Genomic DNA, 19078 nt, shown 5'->3' on the forward strand with positions numbered 1-19078 from the left:
GTGGATTTTGAACAGGTCTTCAGGTGAGAAGCAGGATAGTTCCTGCCCAGCTGGCCTTCCTATTTAGTCTTGAACTGCTTCAGGTAGAGCAGGATATCGGACTTGACTGCGCTGACTGGAGCCCGATGGAACCAGCGCATGACAGGGACTCCATCAGGCCCCACCAGGAACTTTTCAAAATTCCAGCGAATGTCCTGTACCTTTATGGGCTCCCAGGAGATATATTTGAAGGAGCCCAAGAGCTCAGAGGGGTGAGGACAGGAGTGCTGAAGCGGAGAGATGAAAAAGAAGAGAAATGACAACATCCTTTTTACTTCTGGATGACCCAGGCTATTTCACCCACAGGAGATACAACCCCTCCTACACTTAGGTATTTTAGTTTCCTGTGGTTCTTAATAAATCATGTGAATTACCACCATACCTACTGCCAAGAATGTTTATGATGTTATAGAAAGTGGGCTTCTTCTTTATGTTTTCACCCATGACCTCATCACAAAATCGCCATGAGTAAGATATGTCACATCTCTAGCCTTTGGATTCTTTTTCTGCTAGTAGCTTGGATTAGAATGTGGTTTCTCAGGTCTTGATCATTTCAAAGATACCTTTTTGGGGCCAATATAGCGAGTTACCAGCATTTTGTTTTATCAAATAAGAAATTAAAAAACAATCATTATTTTATCATTTGATTTTATAAAAAAAAGATTATTTTAAGAATAAATTGCAGAGCAGCCCTATAAGTCATTTGAGTTTATAAAACTCTCCTTATACTGTTCTAGTTCCTTCAATTTACTGAGGATTTGGTTTTGGCTCACAGTCTGATATTTAAGAACAATGAACATTGGTGATCATTAGGGAGCCTTTCAGCTCACATGTTCTCTGAATCTAAAAGTTGTTGTTTCATAAAAGTTGTTAAGTTGTGTTTCACCTATTGATTTCTATGTCTCCCCTCTAGAGTGAGCTTGTTAAGGGATAGGCACTGTGTCTTACTCATCTTCATATTCTTAGTATTTAGTAAGCTACCTCATAGATAGCAGGCATCAATAAATGCACTCTGAATGAATGAATGAATGAACGTCAATGAGCAAGAGAGGGTGGTTCCAGGAAAAGCTGCTATTTTACATCTTTTTCCACCATACAAAGCCCCACAGATACTGACAGTATAAACTCTAGCCTCCATACTGATCTGGAGATTTCCCTCAGAGCCCAATCCCACCTCTGGACAGGAGCTCTTGGTCTATTTCTACACCAATGGTATGCTAGACATATTAGGGAAGAAGAGGCTTATGTCATTCATTCACTCACCTTCAAAAAGGTGAAAACCTTCTGTTCTTTTTCACCATTCACATCACCTTTCTCAAAAAGCTGGAAATTAGGTACATATCCTCCCCCTGGACGGACATACCTGTAATAAGCCATAATGTTACCAGGAAAGTTATGATGGAACATCAAAATTGGATGTCATGGGAAAGGTAAGAAAGAGGTGGACATATACTAGACAGGCTGGGAAGGAAAGGTAAGGCCATATTTTTGTTTGGCCTCCCCAATTCACTTAGTTTTTCTCTATCCTGCAGTCTGTCCCTGTGCTCTACATTGTTTCTGAACCAGCTGTTTCAATGCTCCTGCCCCTCCCAGTCCTGCCAGGTCTCACTGCACACCAGGCAGGTCAGTTTGCAGATGCTGCTGAGCCTATTAGTCCAGCACCATCCAGTAAGTCACACATATGGGAGGGTCTCTGGAGGTGGAAGGAAGGTGGACAGAGGCCTCCTCCCTGGTTTGAGCAGTACTTACTTCAATCCCGGAAGGATCTCCAAGTTTTCACCTGGTTCTTGCTTTCCAAATTGATTGCAGGGGAAGCCCAATACAACGAGGTCAAAGGGCTTCAGCTCCTCCTGAAGTGCGTTCAGTTCTGTGGTAGAGATGGGGCAAGGTGGCAGCCTGGCCAGAGACTTTGCCTTGTGTAGAGAAAGATTCCATTTCATGGGGGACATTAGGAAGCACTGGCGGCTCTTCAGGAACCAATGGCTCTAGCTCTGCCCCTAGTGAAAACCCAAGACCCACGGAAGGAACCATGGAACCTGGACACCAACAGTTTATCCAACAAATGCTGCAGGCTCTCGCTGCAGTAAATCCTCAGCTACAGAGTCCAGAAGTCAGATTTCAGCAACAACTGGAACAACTCAGTGCAATGGGATTTTTGAACCGTGAAGCAAACTTGCAAGCCCTGATTGCAACAGGAGGTGATATCAATGCGGCTATTGAAAGATTACTGGGCTCCCAGCCATCATAGCAGCATTTCTGTATCTTGAAAAAAATGCAATTTATTTTTGATAACTGCTCTTAAATCTTTAAAATACCTGCTTTATTTCATTTTGACTTTTGGAATTCTGTGCTGTTATAAACAAACCCAATATGATGCATTTTAACATGGAGTACAGTAAGATAATGTGGGTTTCTCTGTGTGGTTTTATTTTTCTTGTGGAACAATGGGAATCAATGCTTTTTCATTTAAGGCTACTGCATGCATCAAATACTTCTGCATTTATTGTAATTTTTTTTAAAAAAACTTCACCTTTTGTAGTGGGTGAACAGATTTTTGTCCTGCATCTGCCCAATTTATTTGCTTTTTAAACATTAGCCTATGGTAGTAATTTATGTAGAATAAAAGCATTTTAAAAAAAAGATTCCATTTCATAGAGAAGGAAACAGAGGCCCAAGGGAGAAGAAATTCTCTAAATTAGAAAGGCTAAAGTCAGATACCGAATCTTCAGACATGCATTCAAAGCCCTTTATTAAAATATAGTTTTTTCCAAATATGCAGCACATCAGAGTCAGCTGCAGGCCCACAAGGCCCCATTGCAGAGCTCTCAGGTTCCATTCCCCAAAGGTCACTGCTGATGGGACTGTAAAATAATGCAACCACTATGGAAAGTAGAATGGAGGTTCCTCAAAAAACAAACAAAAAAAACAAAAAACAATTCATCTTTTATGTATATATGCAAATAATTGAAAGCAGTCTCAACGAGATATTTGTACCCATGTCCTTAGCAGCACTATTCATGAGTCAAGAGGTGGAAACAACCTAAATGTCCATTGATGAATGAATGAATAAACAAATATGGTATATTCATACAAAGGAATATTATTCAACCTTAAAAAGGAAGGAAATTGTGTCATATGCTGCACCATGGACGAAGCTTGAAGAGAATTTGTTAAGTAACATAAACTAATCATAAAAAGACCAATATTGTGTGATTTCACTTACATGAGATTTATACAGTAGTTAAATTTATAGAAACAGAATTAGAATGGTGGTTTTGAGGGCCTGAGTAGAAGAAGGAAGAGGGAGGCTGTTGAATGAAAGTAGAGTTTCAGTTTTGCAAGATGAAACTTTCTGGAGATTTGTTTTACAACAATGGGAACGTTTTATACTATTGAGTGGTACACTTAAAAATGGTGAAGGTGCTAAATTTTGCTATGTCTTTCTTTAGCACAATTCTTTTTCAATCCTCACCTGAGTATGTTTATTTGTTTTATTTTTTAAAAAATACATTTTATTGACTTTTTACAGAGAGGAAGGGAAAGGGATAGACAGTTAGAAACATCAAACAGCTGCCTCCTGCATAGTCCCTACTGGGGATGTGCCCACAACCAAGGTACATGGCCTTGACCAGAATCGAACCTGGGACCCTTGAGTCCGCAGGCTGACGCTCTATCCTCTGAGCCAAACCAGTCAGGGCTATTTATTTATTTGTTTTAGGAAGAAGGGAGAGAAACATCAATTGGTTGCCTCTCATATGTGCTGGACTTGAGATAATCACAGGCTAGGTATGTGCCTTGACTGGAATTGAACCCACAACCCCTTAGTGTTCAATGCTCCACCCAGCCAAGGTTCTTTGCCACAATTTTTTAAGAAGCTTATCAGGTAATTTTTAAACAAAGCTAGGTTTAAACATCACTGTTCATCAGTTTGTCTTTTTTGGTTAGTTAATGAGTAGCATTTCCTTTTTTAAAGGAAAAGCTGTGGACAGTGACAGGGCTTCTCTCCTGTGTACAGGCTGGTCACCCTGGCTGGAGTGTGGTCACCCTGCCAGGGACCAAGAGAACCTGAGAAATTCCGAGTTGCCCTTCCTTGTGTTCTTCCACAATTATTGGATGGTAAACATGCATTCTACCGAAAATCCTCTTTGGTATGCCAAAACGCAAGATCCCACCTGCTTCTCCCACTGCCAGGAAGTTTGCCAACTTGTCTGCTCAGACTTTTATAATCATCTTCTTTGTTAACCCATTTTGGGCTAGATGCCTTCAGTCCCCTGGCAAACACTAGCTAGACCCACTTAGATTCAGTTCAACCAATTGGCATCTCCTCTTAGTGTTTTTATTTATTTTTATTTATATATATTTTTCTAGAGATTGCTTTCCTGTCTCCACATGGTTCCTCAGCACTTCTCTGCATGCTTCCCTCTTGTCATTAGTCACTATAGGTCATCGCATCTTCCAGAAAAAAGAGACAATAAATCAGGAAGCCAGTTGTCCAATCCTTAAGCAAATATTCAGTTTACTCATCTGTTATATATAGAGTGGGAACGGAATAAATTGGTTTTTAAAGTTCTTTTAAACTGGTAAAATGAATTACTTTCAATAGAATTTTATTGAGTTTTTTAAAAAATGAGAAAATGCCTGAACTCCAAAGCACCTTATTAATTTTAAAAAACAACGTGGAAAGTAATATTTATATTAGTCATCAGTGGAGGAAGAGCAGAAAAAAGAATCGATCTATTATACAGGGTAGGGCAATAGTAGGTTTATAGTTGTTTGTGTGGAAAATACTGTAATAATCTATAATAATAAAAGTGTAATATGCTAATTAGACCTGACAGCCAAATGACCTCCTAGACGACCTTCCAGATGAAGTTGGGGCTGCGAGGGCTAAGCCCCTTGCATGAATTTCGTGCATCAGGCCTCTAGTTAGTAAATAATAATAATAATAATAATAATAATAATAATACAAGAATAAACTCTTGCTTTGTGTACTCTCAATTGTAAACCTACTTTTGCTCCACCCTGTATTTTGTAAACATGATAATATTGTCATCTGGAGTAAGAGGAAGGAGGTGGAATAACTTTTTATTCTAAATATTTTCATTCCTTTTGAATTGTGAAATTTTTGAATGTATTACCCATTCAAAACCTAATAAAAAACAAAAATGAAGTTATTAGTTTCAATAAAAGAAATACATCTGTTTCTGATATAATCCATCATTTTCATTATTTATTGCTTTTAAATCACATGGCCTAAAGTATAAGAAAGATATAAGACTTCTCTGCATAATTCACAGAGAGAGAAAACTACATCTAAGGAGCTGTCAAGGTTGGAGAGGGAATATTTGCTTCTATTTTGACGTCCTCCTTTACCAAACTTCACTCCAGTTAAATGCAATTTTAAGTATAAAATACCTTTTCTCCTCTTGCTGAGCTGTATGAGTTCTTTATATGTTTTGAAAATTTATCATTTACCAAATGTAACATTGGCAAATATGTTCTTCCATACAGTGGGTTCTCTTTTCAATTTGGTGCTGGTTTCTTTTGCTGTGCAGATGGACATGGAGAGCATTTTGCTAAGTGAAATAAGCTAGTCGGAGAAAGATAAATATCACATATCTCACCCATTTGTGGAATATGATGAACAACATAAACAGATGAACAAAAATAGATCCAGAGACAGAATCATTGAGCAAACCATCAAACCTCAGAGGAAGGCAGAGGAGGTTGGGAGGGGGAGTAAGAGATCAAAGGACATGTATGCATGCATATAAGCATAATCCATAGACATAGATACTAGGGGGGTGAGGGCATGTTCTTGAGGGTGGGAGTGGCGGGGGAGAGGTCAATGGGGGGGGGGGAAAGGAGACATATGTAATACTTCAATCAATAAAGAATAATTTAAAAAAAGATGTAGCCCAATTTGTTTATTTTTTCTTTGTTTCTCTCTCCCTAGGAGATGTATTGGCAAAAATTCTGCTATGTGAGATGTCTGAGATGTTGCTGCCTATGGTTTCTTATAGGATTTTTATTGTTTCACAACTTACATTTAAGTCTTTTATCCATTTTGAGTTTATTGCTTTTGTATGGTGAAAATTTGTGGTCTAGTTTCATTTTTTTCCATGTATCTGCCCACTTTCCCCAACACCATTTATTGACTCCATTGTATGCTCTTGCCTCTTTTGTCAAATATTAATTAAACATAATGGCTTGGGTTGATTTCTGGGTTCCCTGTTCTGTTCCATTGATCTACATGCCTGTTCTTGTGCCAGTACCAGGCTGTTTTTATTACAATGGCTTTGTAGTATAACTTGAAATCTGCTATTGTGATTCCTCCAACTTTATTCTTTCTCAAGATTGCTGTGGCTCTTCGGGGTCTTTTTGGGTTTCATATAAATTTTTGGAATATATGTTCTAGATCTGTGAATTAAGTGATTGGTCTTTTAATAGGGATTGCATTGAGTCTATAGATTGTTTTGGGTAGTATGGACATTTTAATGATGTTAATTTTTCCAATCCATGAACACAGTATACATTTCCACTTATTTATATCTTCCTATATCTCTTTTTTTCAATGTCCTGTAATTTTCTGAGTACAGGTATTTTATCTCCTTGGTTTAGTTCATTTTTAGGTATTTTATTATTTTGGTGTTGCAGTGGTAAATGGGATTGTTGTTTTAGTTTCTCTTCCTGAGATTTCATTATTGGTGTATAAATATGCCATCGATTTTTGGCTATTTATTTTGTATCCTGCTATGTTGCCAAATTCATTTATTAAATCTAGTAGTTTTTTAGTGGAGTCTTTAAGATTTTCTTTGTACAATATCATGTCATCTGCAAATAATGAGAGTTTTACTTCCTCCTTTCTAATTTGGATGCTTTTTCTTTTTTCTTTTTGTCTGATTGTTGTGGCTAAGTCTTCCAATACTATGTTGAATAAGGGTGATGAAAGTGGACATCCCTGTCTTGTTCCTGTTCTTAGGGGAAACACTTATTTTTTTCTCATTGAGTATGATGTTGGTTGTAAGTTTCCAATTAGAAAATCAGCAAAGGACCTGCATAAACACTTCTTCAAAGAGGACCTACAGATAGCCAATAGACATATGAAAAAAAAATGTTCAATGTCACTAATCATCAAAGAAATGCAAATTAAAACTACAGTGAGGTATTTCTTCATACCTGTCAGAATGGCTACCATTTATAAATCAACAAACAAGTGCTGGCGAAAATGTGGAGAAAAGGGAACCCTAGTACTGCTGGTGGGAATACAGACAGGTGCAGCCATTATGGAAAACAGTATGGAGTTTCCACAAAATATTAAAAACAGAACTTCCTTTGACCCAGCCTTTTCACTGCTGGGAATATATCCTAAGAATCCTGAAACATCAACCAGAAAGAATATATGCACCCCTATGTTCATAGCAGCACAATTTACTATAGCTAAGATCGGAAAAAAGACCAAATGCCCATCAGCAGATGAGTGGATAAAAAAGCTGTGGTACATTTATACCATTGAATACTATCAGCAGTAAAAAGGAAGGATGTCTTACCCTTTGAGACAGCATGGAAGGACCTGGAGAAAATTATGCTAAGTGAAAGAAGAAAGAAAGACATATCTCACATGATCTCACTTATATGTGAAATATAATGAACAAGATAAACTGACAAACAAAATAGGACCAAAGATATAGAAGCATGGAACAGACTGATAGATCTCAGAGGCAAGGTGGGAGGGAGGGCAGGAAGAGATTAACCAAGAGACTTACGTGCATTTATGCACAGTCCATGGACACAGATAACAGGTGAAAGCCTGTGATGGGGTGGAAACCCAGTGGAGGGGGGCAGAGGGAGAAAATGGGGAACATCTGTAACACTCTCAACAATCAAATTAATTTAAAAATTTTGTAAGTACTCCCCCCCTTTTCTTTTTCTTTTAAAATCCTGAAAAATTCTCAAAAATATTTATCCTCTCTCCTGTATTTACCAAGTACATTTGAATCTTCAGAGAGGTTACTAATTCATATATATTGATTCTCCTGGAAATCTCAGGAGCAAAGCATAGGCAGGACATAGAGAAGGAATCAGCAAACTTTCTCTGTAAAAGTCAAATAGTAAATATTTTAGAATTTACAAGCCAGATGGTCTCTGTCACCAGTATTCATACCACCTTTCAGCTCTGCCTTGTAGCATAGAATCAACCACAGACAGCCTGTAAATGAGCGGGCGTCGCTGTGTCCCAGCGCATCTTGGTATGTAGAAGCAGGCTGGCCAGATCTGACCTGTGGGCCACAGTTTGCTGACTCCTGACATTGGGGATGAAGTCACTTGATCATAAGTATTTATTTTGATGCGTAATTACAATTAAAGCATAAATGTAATTATGATTTAGAATATATTGAGCTGAGAAATTTAGTCCCAAGGGGGTTTAGATATAAATTCTTACCAGGATACTGAGCTGTTAGACCACAATAGGTGGCCACATTAACAAAAAGGACATGCTTGCCCACATACTGCTTGAATGAAATGTGTTCCTTCCCATCAAGAGTGAGGGCGTCATATTCATAGATGGTGCCTTTCACATCTTTGTAGCAATCCATCTGGAAGATTTAAAAATGATGACATAAATAACAATAATTCCTAACATCTGTGTAATCTTTCATTGCACTCAATGGAGAATACATGTATTAGCTGAAACCCAGGACACAAACATACAGAGTTGTATGAGAAGTCAGTGACAAGACTGAAAGTTCTTGTGACTTGAAAGCCAACTTTTTTTTTTTTTTGAGCAAAAGACAGTCAAATCTCTTTTCATGTTGTCCTGAAAGAAGCTAGATACCACGAGATGCTTGGATGAATGGAAATGACCAGAGAATCATGAGCTGGGATGAGCGGGCCTGGCATGTAGGGCCAGAGAGAGAAGCACATTGACTTTCATGTTTCTGTGAGAATAAGGCTACGTCATAGCTCTAGGCCAGGGGTCCCCAAACTTTTTAAACAGGGGGCCAGTTCACTGTCCCTCAGACCGTTGGAGGGCCGCACTATAGTTTAAAAAAAAAACTATGAACAAATTCCTATGCACACTGCACATATCTTATTTTGAAGTAAAAAAAACAAAACGGGAACAAATACAATATTTGTATTTGCATGTGGCCCGCGGGCCGTAGTTTGAGGACCCCTGCTCTAGAGCAGCAGTTCTCAACCTGTGGGTCATGACCCCTTTGGGGGTTGAACCACCCTTTCACAGGGGTTGCCTAAGACCATCGGAAAACACACATATAATTACATATTGTTTTTGTGATTAATCACTATGCTTTAATTATTTCAATTTGTAACAATGAAAATACATCCTGCATATCAGATATTTACATTATGATTCATAACAGTAGCAAAATTACAGTTATGAAGTAGCAACGAAAATAATTTTATGGTTGGGGGTCACCACAACATGGGGAACTGTTATTAAAGGGTTGTGGCATTAGGAAGGTTGAGAACCACTGCTCTAGAGTGAAGATATCCTGCCTTGATTCTCTCAACATAGGAAAGGTTTTCATTGCTTCAGTACTTAACAATGGTTTGGTTCCTTCTGTTACTGTCCCCATGCCGTCTGACTTCTCACCATGCCCATTAGCATGGTGGAGTGCGAAAAGCACTGGCTCTTTGATTTGTGGAATCAGAAGTCAGCTCTACTCTCAATTCCTTTGTGAACCTTGGCAGTTCTCATCCTTGACCCTCAGTTCCCACCATGGGGAAAGAAGACATTCATCTAGATTACTATCAGACCCTCAAGGGGCTTTCCAGGTTTAACATTCTAGAATCTAATGTTATCTCTACCTTGAATAATTTTCCCTCTCATGTCACTCTCTTATTCATATGACGATCTTACAAGCCAATACTATAAAAACTCCAACTTTTTGTAGTTCCTTAGAAAGAAGATGAAGAGTTCACTAAAATATGTCTGGCTAGCAGTACCCACCACACTACACACTTCGCTCCTCACCTCACTTGCTGTCATCATCAGCTCCATCTGTCCTGTTTCTCTCCAAATCTCCTGAACATATTTCTTCAGAGTTCTGCACATCAGAAATAAGTTCTACATGAAATCATCATTGCCTGTTCTTAAGTTAAATTCCTCAACAAGGCAGATCTTCTCATTTCTCCTGTCTCTGTCAATGCAAGTCCATGCAGTACCCAAAGTATACTGAGGGGAAGTTGCTACAAATTGCTCACAGGATATAGGAAGTATAAAATAGGAAGTATGAAAAGGAAACCACCAAACCACATGGTGAGAAAAAGGCAGAGGGTAACTGAAAGGGGAGAAAACTGTGATAAGAAAGATACAGACTTAAATTAAGAATAAATTAGATTTCCTGGAAATGCAATGGATTAGAAAAGATTTTAGCCAAACACCATCTTCCTCACCTAAAGAAGGAGTGATGCAGCACAAAACAGAACCTAACATTCCCAACTGTATATGCCCATTGCTTCCATCACCAGCACACCAGGTTGTCACTACGCAGTCATTCCTCCTGGAAGAGAGGTGTTTTCTCTGTGCAGGTTTTTATAATTTTCCCTAAATGCATGCACATGTACATGCACTAGCAAAACAGACATGCATGAGGAAATCTAATTTAATAAAAGAGAAACATGCAAATTGACCATACCTTTGCTATGCCCAAGCCATGCCTACAAGCCAATCAGAGTGACTATATGCAAATTAACTCAACAAAGATGGCGGCTGGCAGCCACGGAGCTGGAGCAAGCAGGAGGCTTGGTTGCCCCGGCATGGAGGAAGCCAAGCTTCCCACCTGCCCTGGCTGGCTCTGAGCTCCACTCAAGGCAACAAAGTTTCAATTATAGAAGATAAATAAACCCCAGATACCTGCTTCCAGCCAGCCTCCACTGGGAATTTGGGTGGCTGGGGGCCATGGCCAGCCACAAATAGCCATCAGCCCCTCACCCAGGCTGGCTAGGCACCCCAGCGGGGACCCCCATCCTGAAGGGGCTGTGGCCAGCCTGAAAATGGCTCTCAGCCCCTCACCCAGGCTGGCCACACCTTCATGGGGTGAGGTTCCCCGCTGGGGGCCTTGGCCAGCCTGCAAACAGCCATCAGCTCCTCACCCAGGCTGGCCAGGCACCCCAGAAAGACCCTCCTCCCTGAATGGGGTGTGGCCAGACTGAAAACGGCCCTCAGCCCCTCAACCAGGCTGGCCAGGCACTTCAGCAGGGACCCCCACCCTGAAGGAGGTTTTGCCAGTCTGAAAACAGCCATTAGCCCCTCACCCAGGCTGGCCAGGCACGCCAGCGGGACACCCACCCTGATCTGGGACACCCTTCAGGGCAAACCAGCCAGCCCCCACCCTTGCACCAGGCCTCTATAATAATAAAAGGGCAATATGCAAATTGACCCTAACAGCAGAATGACTGGTCACTATGACACACACTGACCACCAGGGCTAGACACTCAATGCAGGAGCTGCCCCCTGGTGGTCAGTGCACTCCCACAGCGGGACCTCTGCTCAGCCACAAGCCAGGCTGATGGCTGCCAGTACAGCGGTGGTTGTGGGAGCCTCTCCCACCTCCTCAGCAGTGCTAAGGATGTCTGACTGCAGCTTAGGTCTGCTCCCTGCCGGCAAGTGGTTATTCCCTGAGGGCTCCCGGGCTGCCCCAGGGATGTCTGACTGCCAGCTTAGGCCCAATGCCCTGGGGAGTGGGCCTAAGCCAGCAGGTGGCCATCCTCCGAGGGGTCCCAGACTGCGAGAAGGCACAGGCTGGGCTGAGGGACCCCCCTGAGTGCACAAATTTTTGTGCACTGGGCCTCTAGTCTATATATATAAAAAGACAGCCACCAGAATGCTATAACAACCTGAATGACCGGTCACTATGATGTCCACTGGGGCCAGCGAACCTCCCACGGCCCTTTCCTCCAGCTGGCCCCACCCCTGATCAGCCCACCCCACCACAATCAGCCATCAGTCCCTCCCCCTGGCTGGCCCCAACCTGATTGCCCCCCAATAGGGGGCGGGGCCTGCCAGCCAACCTCCTGAAGCCCCTCCCCCTACCGGCCTCGCCCCCAATGGGTCCCCCCCACCCTGATCAACACCGCCCCTGATCAACCCCCCTCCCCAATAGGGGTCAGACTGGCTGGCTAATCTCCTTCAGCCCCTCCCCACAGCTGGCCTGGCCCTGATTGAGCCATAATCAGGGTGGGCCCACTGACCAACCTCCTGCCATCTCCTTCTCTCAATAGGCCTAGCCCCAATCTGCCAATTGGGGCCAGGCCAGCCGGACCCCACCTGTGCATGAATTTGTGCACTGGGCCTCTAGTACTATATGAAAACATTAATTTCTATTTCCATGTTGCGTGGTTCCAAGCTAAACATTTAAAATAATTTGGCACCCCCCTCCCCCACTTTGAAAATTACTAAAAAGCATGTTGGCTACTAGGATGTGGGGACTTAGAGAAACTCTAGACTTGAAGATGCCTTTTAGTCTAGCTTACTCCTGATATTCACGGCAGTCCATATCTAGCAGAAGCTAGAAGAGGTGAAACGATTTGCCCAAAGCCAAGAGTGGTAACAACCATGCAACTGAGAATTCATTTGCCCCTAACTTCATGATTCCCTTTTGCTCAAAGTTATCTAATTCACACCTAGTTCATTGCTATTCTTTCTTCAACCACCCCATCATGGCCATACATGTGTTTTTTGTATTTTTAAAAAGATTACATCTCACCAAAGGCTCTGATGATGCTTAGAGTTTTTAGGAATATAGCATTTATTATTATTATTATTATTTTTAATCCTCACCTGAGGATATGCTTATTGTTTTTAGAGAGAAGGGAAGGGAAAGAGAGAGACAAAAACATCTATGTGGGAGAGAACATCCATACTGTGGATCAAACCTGCAACATTTTAGTATGCAGAACAATGCTCCAACCCACTGAGCAACACTGGCCAGAACTACCATGCACACATTTATTCAACAAGGCAACAGCCATGAACTGGAATTAGAACTGAAGCTGGAATCCAAGGCTCCTGGTTCTAAATCCTCCTGTTATTCTTCCCACATGTTTCATGTTTCTCTGACTGATAGGGGAAGGGCATGTAACAGGAATAGAGTCACAGCTATTTAATGATGATTCCCCTGACTACAGAAAAGAGGTTTTCTTACCGACACTGGGAAACTGGAGGATGTGTTGCAAGAAGAAAAACAGGCTGTAAAAAGAAATACACTTTAAAAGCAGACCAAGGACAGGACACACTTTGATTTAGTTGCTGTGCCTGTACCCTGACAGCTCCAGGAGTTTGCCTCAGGAACGCTGAGCATCCCAGAACAGGCTGAGCTGTTTGCAATCATAGATTAGCCACCTTGTCATTGGACTTTGAGCTCCTGAAGGCCGGGCTACAGGCTGTCCCTTGCCCTTTCCCTGTTAAACTCACAGCTCAAAGCTGCATGTAGCTTTCTCCCTCACCTGTATGTAGTCAGCCAACTGGCTGGGAGGCAGGGGTCAGAGCAGAATTTTCAGGGTGACCAACTGCTCTCCCATGCAATCCTCCTATCTAATAAAAGACAAAAAGGGTAATTGACCGTACCTTCACTATGCTTCCCACTGGCTAATCAGGGTGATATGCAAATTAGCCACAAACCAAGATGGCAGCCGGCAGCCACATAGCTGAAGCGAGCAGGAGGCTTGCTTGCTCCAGTGGCTCCCCGCCTGCCACCGCCCAGCTCTGAGCTCTGTAAGCAACAAAGTTTCAATTATAGAAGCTAAACAAACCCCAGATACCTGTTTTCAGCAGGCCGTGGCCTCAGAGCTGGAGCTGGCTCTCAGCTCCAGTGACGGCAACAAAGTTTCAATTATAGAAGGTAAATAAATCCCAAAATAAAAAAAAGAAAAAAGAAAAAAGGAGAGGCTGGGAGCTTCAGTTGCTGGCCAGACTGAAAACGGCCCTCAGTCCCTCATCCAGACTGGCCAGACACCTCAGGGGGGACCCCCACCCTAAAGCGGGTGTGGCCAGCTGCAAACGGCCATCAGCCCCTCACCCAGGCTGGCCAGGCACCCAAGCGGGACTCCCACCCTGATCTTGGACACCCTTCAGGGAAAACCAGCTGGCCCCCACCCGTGCACCAGGCTTCTATCCTACATAGTAAAAGGGTAATATGCAAACTGACCCTAACAGCAGAAAGACTGGGAATGACTGGTCACTATGACACACACTGACCACCAGGGGGCAGATGCTCAATGCATGAGCTGCCCCCTGGTGGTCAGTGCGCTCCCACAGGGGGAACTCTTCTCAGCCACAAGCCAGGCTGATGGCTGCCAGTACAGTGGTGGTGGTGGGAGCCTCTCCTGCCTCCTCAGCAGCACTAAGGATGTCTGACTGCAGCTTAGGTCTGTTCCCCGCTGGCAAGTGGACATCCCCCGAGGGCTTCCAGGCTGCCAGAGGGATGTCTGATTGCCATCTTAGGCCCAATGCCCCGGGGAGCAGGCCTTAGCCAGCAGGTGGTCATCCCCCGAGGGGTCCCAGACTGCGAGAAGGCACAGGCTGGGCTGAAGCCCCCCCCACCCCCCCTGCCGGGGTGCACAAATTTTTGTGTACCGGGCCTCTAGTATTGGAATAAATGTTTATACATGATTCAACTTTGTCTCTGCTGAATTTGGCTCAAGTAGTGACAGGCGGCTGGGATCCATTGTGTTTGGTAACATGATGACTCTGACTTTATCCATCCCTAAAAGCTTCCACATGATTTTTTTCCTCCTTACGATTTTGCTGCTTAGCTCAGTGTGAGATAACTCAACACAGTCCCTCATCCAAACTCTTGCCCCCATCCACTCTGATGTCCGTTGCTCTTCCATGCCTCAGACCCAGCTCTGAGGAGACACTGAGTGGGCTGGAGGGAGACGCAGGCAGCCTCTACCTAGGAAGGAGGGGAGAGAGGACCATAGGAAGGAGGCTCTTTTTTGGCTACCCATATTCCATTCAAGGAACATTCGTTTCTAGATTTGAAGAGATTCAAAGAGAAGAGAAGGAACATTTAGGGGAAACAACAAAAAAGAAGAAAGTAGAGGTTGGTGTCTTACAAGAAGAAATGAAGTGTGGGATTGTGGAGACCAAGACAAAAGAGTAACTTCTAACCAAAGAACTTATATGCACATAGGTATAACCCATGGACACAGACAATAGTGTGGTGAAGGCCTAGGGTGGGGTGGGTGTGGAATGGAGGAGGTCAATGGGGAAATAAGGGAACATCTATAATACTTTCAAATTCATATATATAATTCTTTTTGGTTAATCCTTACCTGAGGATATTTTCCCCCATTCATTTTTAGAGAGAGTAGATAGGAGGGGGAGAGACTGATATGAGAGAGAGACCTTAATTGGTTGCCTCCTGCCAGGCAACCAGGGCCAGGGATTGAACTTGCAACTGAGGTACGTGCCCTTGACGGAACTGAACCTGGGACCCTTCAGTCCACAGGCCAACACTCTTACTGCTGAGCAAAACTGGCCAGGGTGATAAAGATAAATTTTTAAAAAAGAAGAAGCATTTCCCATTAGAACACTGCCCTGTTTTTTCTGGAAGTCACTCACCTTCATCTTCTCCAGCTTGGGATTTGTCTGCACAAAGCCAGCTAGGAGAAGGGGGAAAAGGTAGGAGGCCCTTAACTGTGCAGTCATTATTAGTGACTGTAGATCACTAGTCTGAGAGTCTGAGGCCCTTATGCATCTCAGCAGCCTTTTGATATCCTGGCAGGGAAGAGCCCAAGCCTGCACAGGCCAATAGCAGTGTGGCAAGTATTTTGGGGGTGTGAGTGGGGCACAAGAATGTAGAATTTAAACCACATCCTTACCTACACAAACCCAAATGAGCACTCAAAGCTCAGCAGTGTGATGAGGACCTGAGACTCATAAATCCTGGCAGAATTATGAAAGGGTGATGGAAAGTACTCCATGGCCCTTAAAGGTTATTATCTCTTTTTACTGAGTGAATAGTTTTAGATGTGGACACAGCCTCCCAGACCTAGCAGTAAACTCACGCAAAAGGGATGACATAGATATTCCAAGTACTATTTCTAATATTATTTGAGCTTAAAAAAAATCAAAGGATGGACCACATAGGAGCTCTCTAAAAGAGTTGGAAGGAAACTGGCCCTGAGTGGGAAAAATATTTTCAGTATACCAGTATGTGAAGGAAGCACATTAATGTATTCTTTATACACATGCTTTGTAAGTTAGTAAGAACAAACAATTGGCCCAACAGAAAAATGGGCACCAGACAGAAACCAAATGGCATCTGTAGTAGGACTCAATGTTCTCTTCTCACCAATAATCAAAGAGGTATAAATAAGGAAAGATACATTCTGCACTTATCAGATTGGCCAAGGTTAAAAGGAATGGTGGTACCAGCCTGGGTGTCAGTCTGGCATCAAAGGCTCTTACCGACAGCGGAGCAGGGAGGTGGGAGGCTGGGCACCCACACCAGCTAACTTGCTGGAGAAGAGTCTGCCATCCTGAATGCAGTGTTTTTTAAAGGTGCTCTTAATCTCCTGAAAGAATCAAGAAAAAGTGTTGTCTCTCAGCCAGCAAGCATTTTCACAACACCCGTCAGCAGCAGTTTCCAGCAACTGCTCAGTAGTCTTGGCTAGAGTTTTGGAATAGATGCTATGGTGACATAGACCCAGAGCCCTAGGAACTGCTGGGCTTCTCACATGACATAACTAACATCCTCTTCAGCCTACAGGAGGCTTACCAAGACCTTCCTCTTTCTTGTCTCCAGGACACTTTTGCTTTTGGGACCTCAAGTGCTAAGGTCTGAGTTAATCATACTCCTAAGCTCATGATAGTTTGTCCTTGCAAGGACCCTCTTTTGTTTCATTTATTACTCATCCCTTTGATTCCCAAACTCCATTTTCCTTCCTCTTTCCCCAGAGGCATGCCATGTTTATTGTTTAAATTCTTGAAAAGCTCATATAGTTCTCATCAGAGGTATATAAAAAAAGAGGTAATAATGAGTTCCATTTTGCTGGGGTCCAGCCCCAGCGGGTCCAGGGGTTCTCAAAGATGTGGACGAAGTCAGTGAAGAATGAAGGACACAGAGGCAGCGTTCAGTTGATCAGCATAGCCAGGTTCTCTCTTTATTGTCCTGTTAAAACTGTATTTATACTCTTTGATTCTACAAGCATGACATAATAGTATGTTTTGGGTCCTCCCTTGACCTTCTACAGTTCCTTGTTTCATGTCCATAGTTTCTTATCTGACCTTTGCCAAAAATCCCATCTCCATCTAGTTCTGTTGATTTTAATCTTATCTATTCTATTCCAAAGGCTAGGGCTGGTTTGTTATCTCCACTCCAAGGTTCTTACTTTATGGCCCCAGTAAAGGTTATATCCTTTTTGCTAGTTGTCTTCCCTGGGACTGCTCTGTGTCGGTGGGTCTCCATGGGTATTGGCTTTGGTACTTTCCCTGGTGGGCAGACCCCTGGGGATGTGGGCCCAACAAGTCCCAAATTTTTTGCCAACAGTCTTAGTCCAAGTTCTTCATAAGCAGTACATGGTATTTCTGTAACACTAGGGGGTTTTACTGATTCAATCCCCTCCCCAGTCCCATCAACCCCAACTCCAGGGAAACATCCCCACCGGGGGAAACAACCTTTCTCAGGGAGGTGGCCCTGGTTAAAACACATAGCTCTAAGAGGGGGAGCAAACATATTAAGAACAGTATGCCATATACGCCAGGTCCCTTGAAACATATGCTGTGCAGATGTTTCTTCCCTGCAGTGACTGTGTCAAGCAGCAAGGATGGGCTGGCCTCAGGCACCTTTTAAAATATGTTTTTTATTAAAACATCATGGTAACAAACGACAATGAAAACACAACAATCCAAAACCTATGGGACACAGCAAAAGCAGTCTTGAGAGGGAAGTTCATAGCTCTACAAGCCTACTGCAAGAAACAAGAAACAATAAGAATAAATGACCTAACTCTACAACTCAAAGATTTAGAAAGAGAGCAACAAAAAAAGCCCACTGTAAGCAGAAGGAAGGAAATAACAAGATCAGAGCGGAGATAAATGACATAGAGACCAAAAAAACAATACAAAAGATCAACAAAACCAAGAGCTGGTTCTTTGAAAGGATAAACAAGATTGATACACCTCTAGCCAGGCTCACCAAGAAACAAAGAGAGAGGACCCAAATAAACAAAATCAGAAATTAAAGAGGAGAAATAACAACAGACCCCATAGAAATACAAAGGATTGTTAGAAAATACTATGAATAACTCTACTCCAACACACTAGACAACCTGGAGGGAATGGACATATTCCTAGAAAAATACAACCTTCCAAAACTTAATCAGGAAGAGTCTAAAAATCTCAATAGGCCAATAACTATGGAGGAAATCAAAGCAGTAATCAAAAAGCTTCCAGCAAACAAAAGCCCGGGGTCAGATGGCTTCACAGGGGAGTTTTACCAAACATTCAAGGAAGACCTAAAACCTAACCTCCTCAGACTATGTCAGAAGATCCAAGAGGAAGGAACACCTCCCAGCTCATTCTATGAAGCCAGCATCACCCTAATACCCAAACCAGATAAAGACAATACAATGAAAGAGAATTATAGGCCAATATCCCTCATGAACATAGATGCCAAAATCCTCAACAAAATCCTAGAAAATCGGATCCAGAAGTACATCAAAAAGATCATACACCATGACCAAGTAGGATTTATCCCAGGGATGCAAGGATGGTACAATATCCGCAAATCAATAAATGTTATACATCACATAAACAAATTGAGAGAAAAAAAAAACACATAGTCATATCAATTGATGTGGAAAAAGCATTTGACAAAATCCAACACCCTTTCTTTTTTTTCTTTTTTTTAAATATATTTTATTGATTTTTTACAGAGAGGAAGGGAGAGAGATAGTCAGAAACATTGATGAGAGAGAAACATTGATCAGCTGCCTCCTGCACATCTCCCACTGAAGATGTGCCCGCAACCCAGGCACATGCCCCTGACCGGAATTGAACCCGGGACC

The 19078-nt window shown here is 42.5% G+C and overlaps 1 protein-coding gene and 1 long non-coding RNA gene across 3 annotated transcripts in view; one reads left to right on the forward strand and one right to left on the reverse strand.

Annotated features, from left to right (window-relative positions):
• LOC132237566 (uncharacterized) overlaps positions 1–19078 on the forward strand; it is a 228501-nt gene that overhangs the window by 119341 nt on the left and 90082 nt on the right. The gene's annotated exons all lie outside the window — the stretch shown is intronic.
• Positions 60–15716, reverse strand: LOC132236589 (epididymal secretory glutathione peroxidase). 2 transcript variants are annotated; one of them, XM_059699701.1, is made up of 5 exons: positions 15630–15716; positions 8483–8636; positions 1789–1906; positions 1303–1402; positions 60–266 (listed from the first exon to the last, which is right to left on the reverse strand). In XM_059699701.1, the coding sequence occupies exons 1-5, from the start codon at positions 15714–15716 to the stop codon at positions 60–62; spliced, it is 666 nt and encodes a 221-aa protein (XP_059555684.1). The 2 variants fall into 2 exon arrangements, with proteins under 2 accessions (XP_059555684.1, XP_059555686.1); XM_059699703.1 differs by lacking the exons at positions 60–266; positions 1789–1906 and having other exon boundaries at positions 1341–1402.

Source organism: Myotis daubentonii, chromosome 6, assembly GCF_963259705.1.
Source record: "Myotis daubentonii chromosome 6, mMyoDau2.1, whole genome shotgun sequence".
In the NCBI taxonomy this organism is placed as follows: domain Eukaryota; kingdom Metazoa; phylum Chordata; class Mammalia; order Chiroptera; family Vespertilionidae; genus Myotis; species Myotis daubentonii.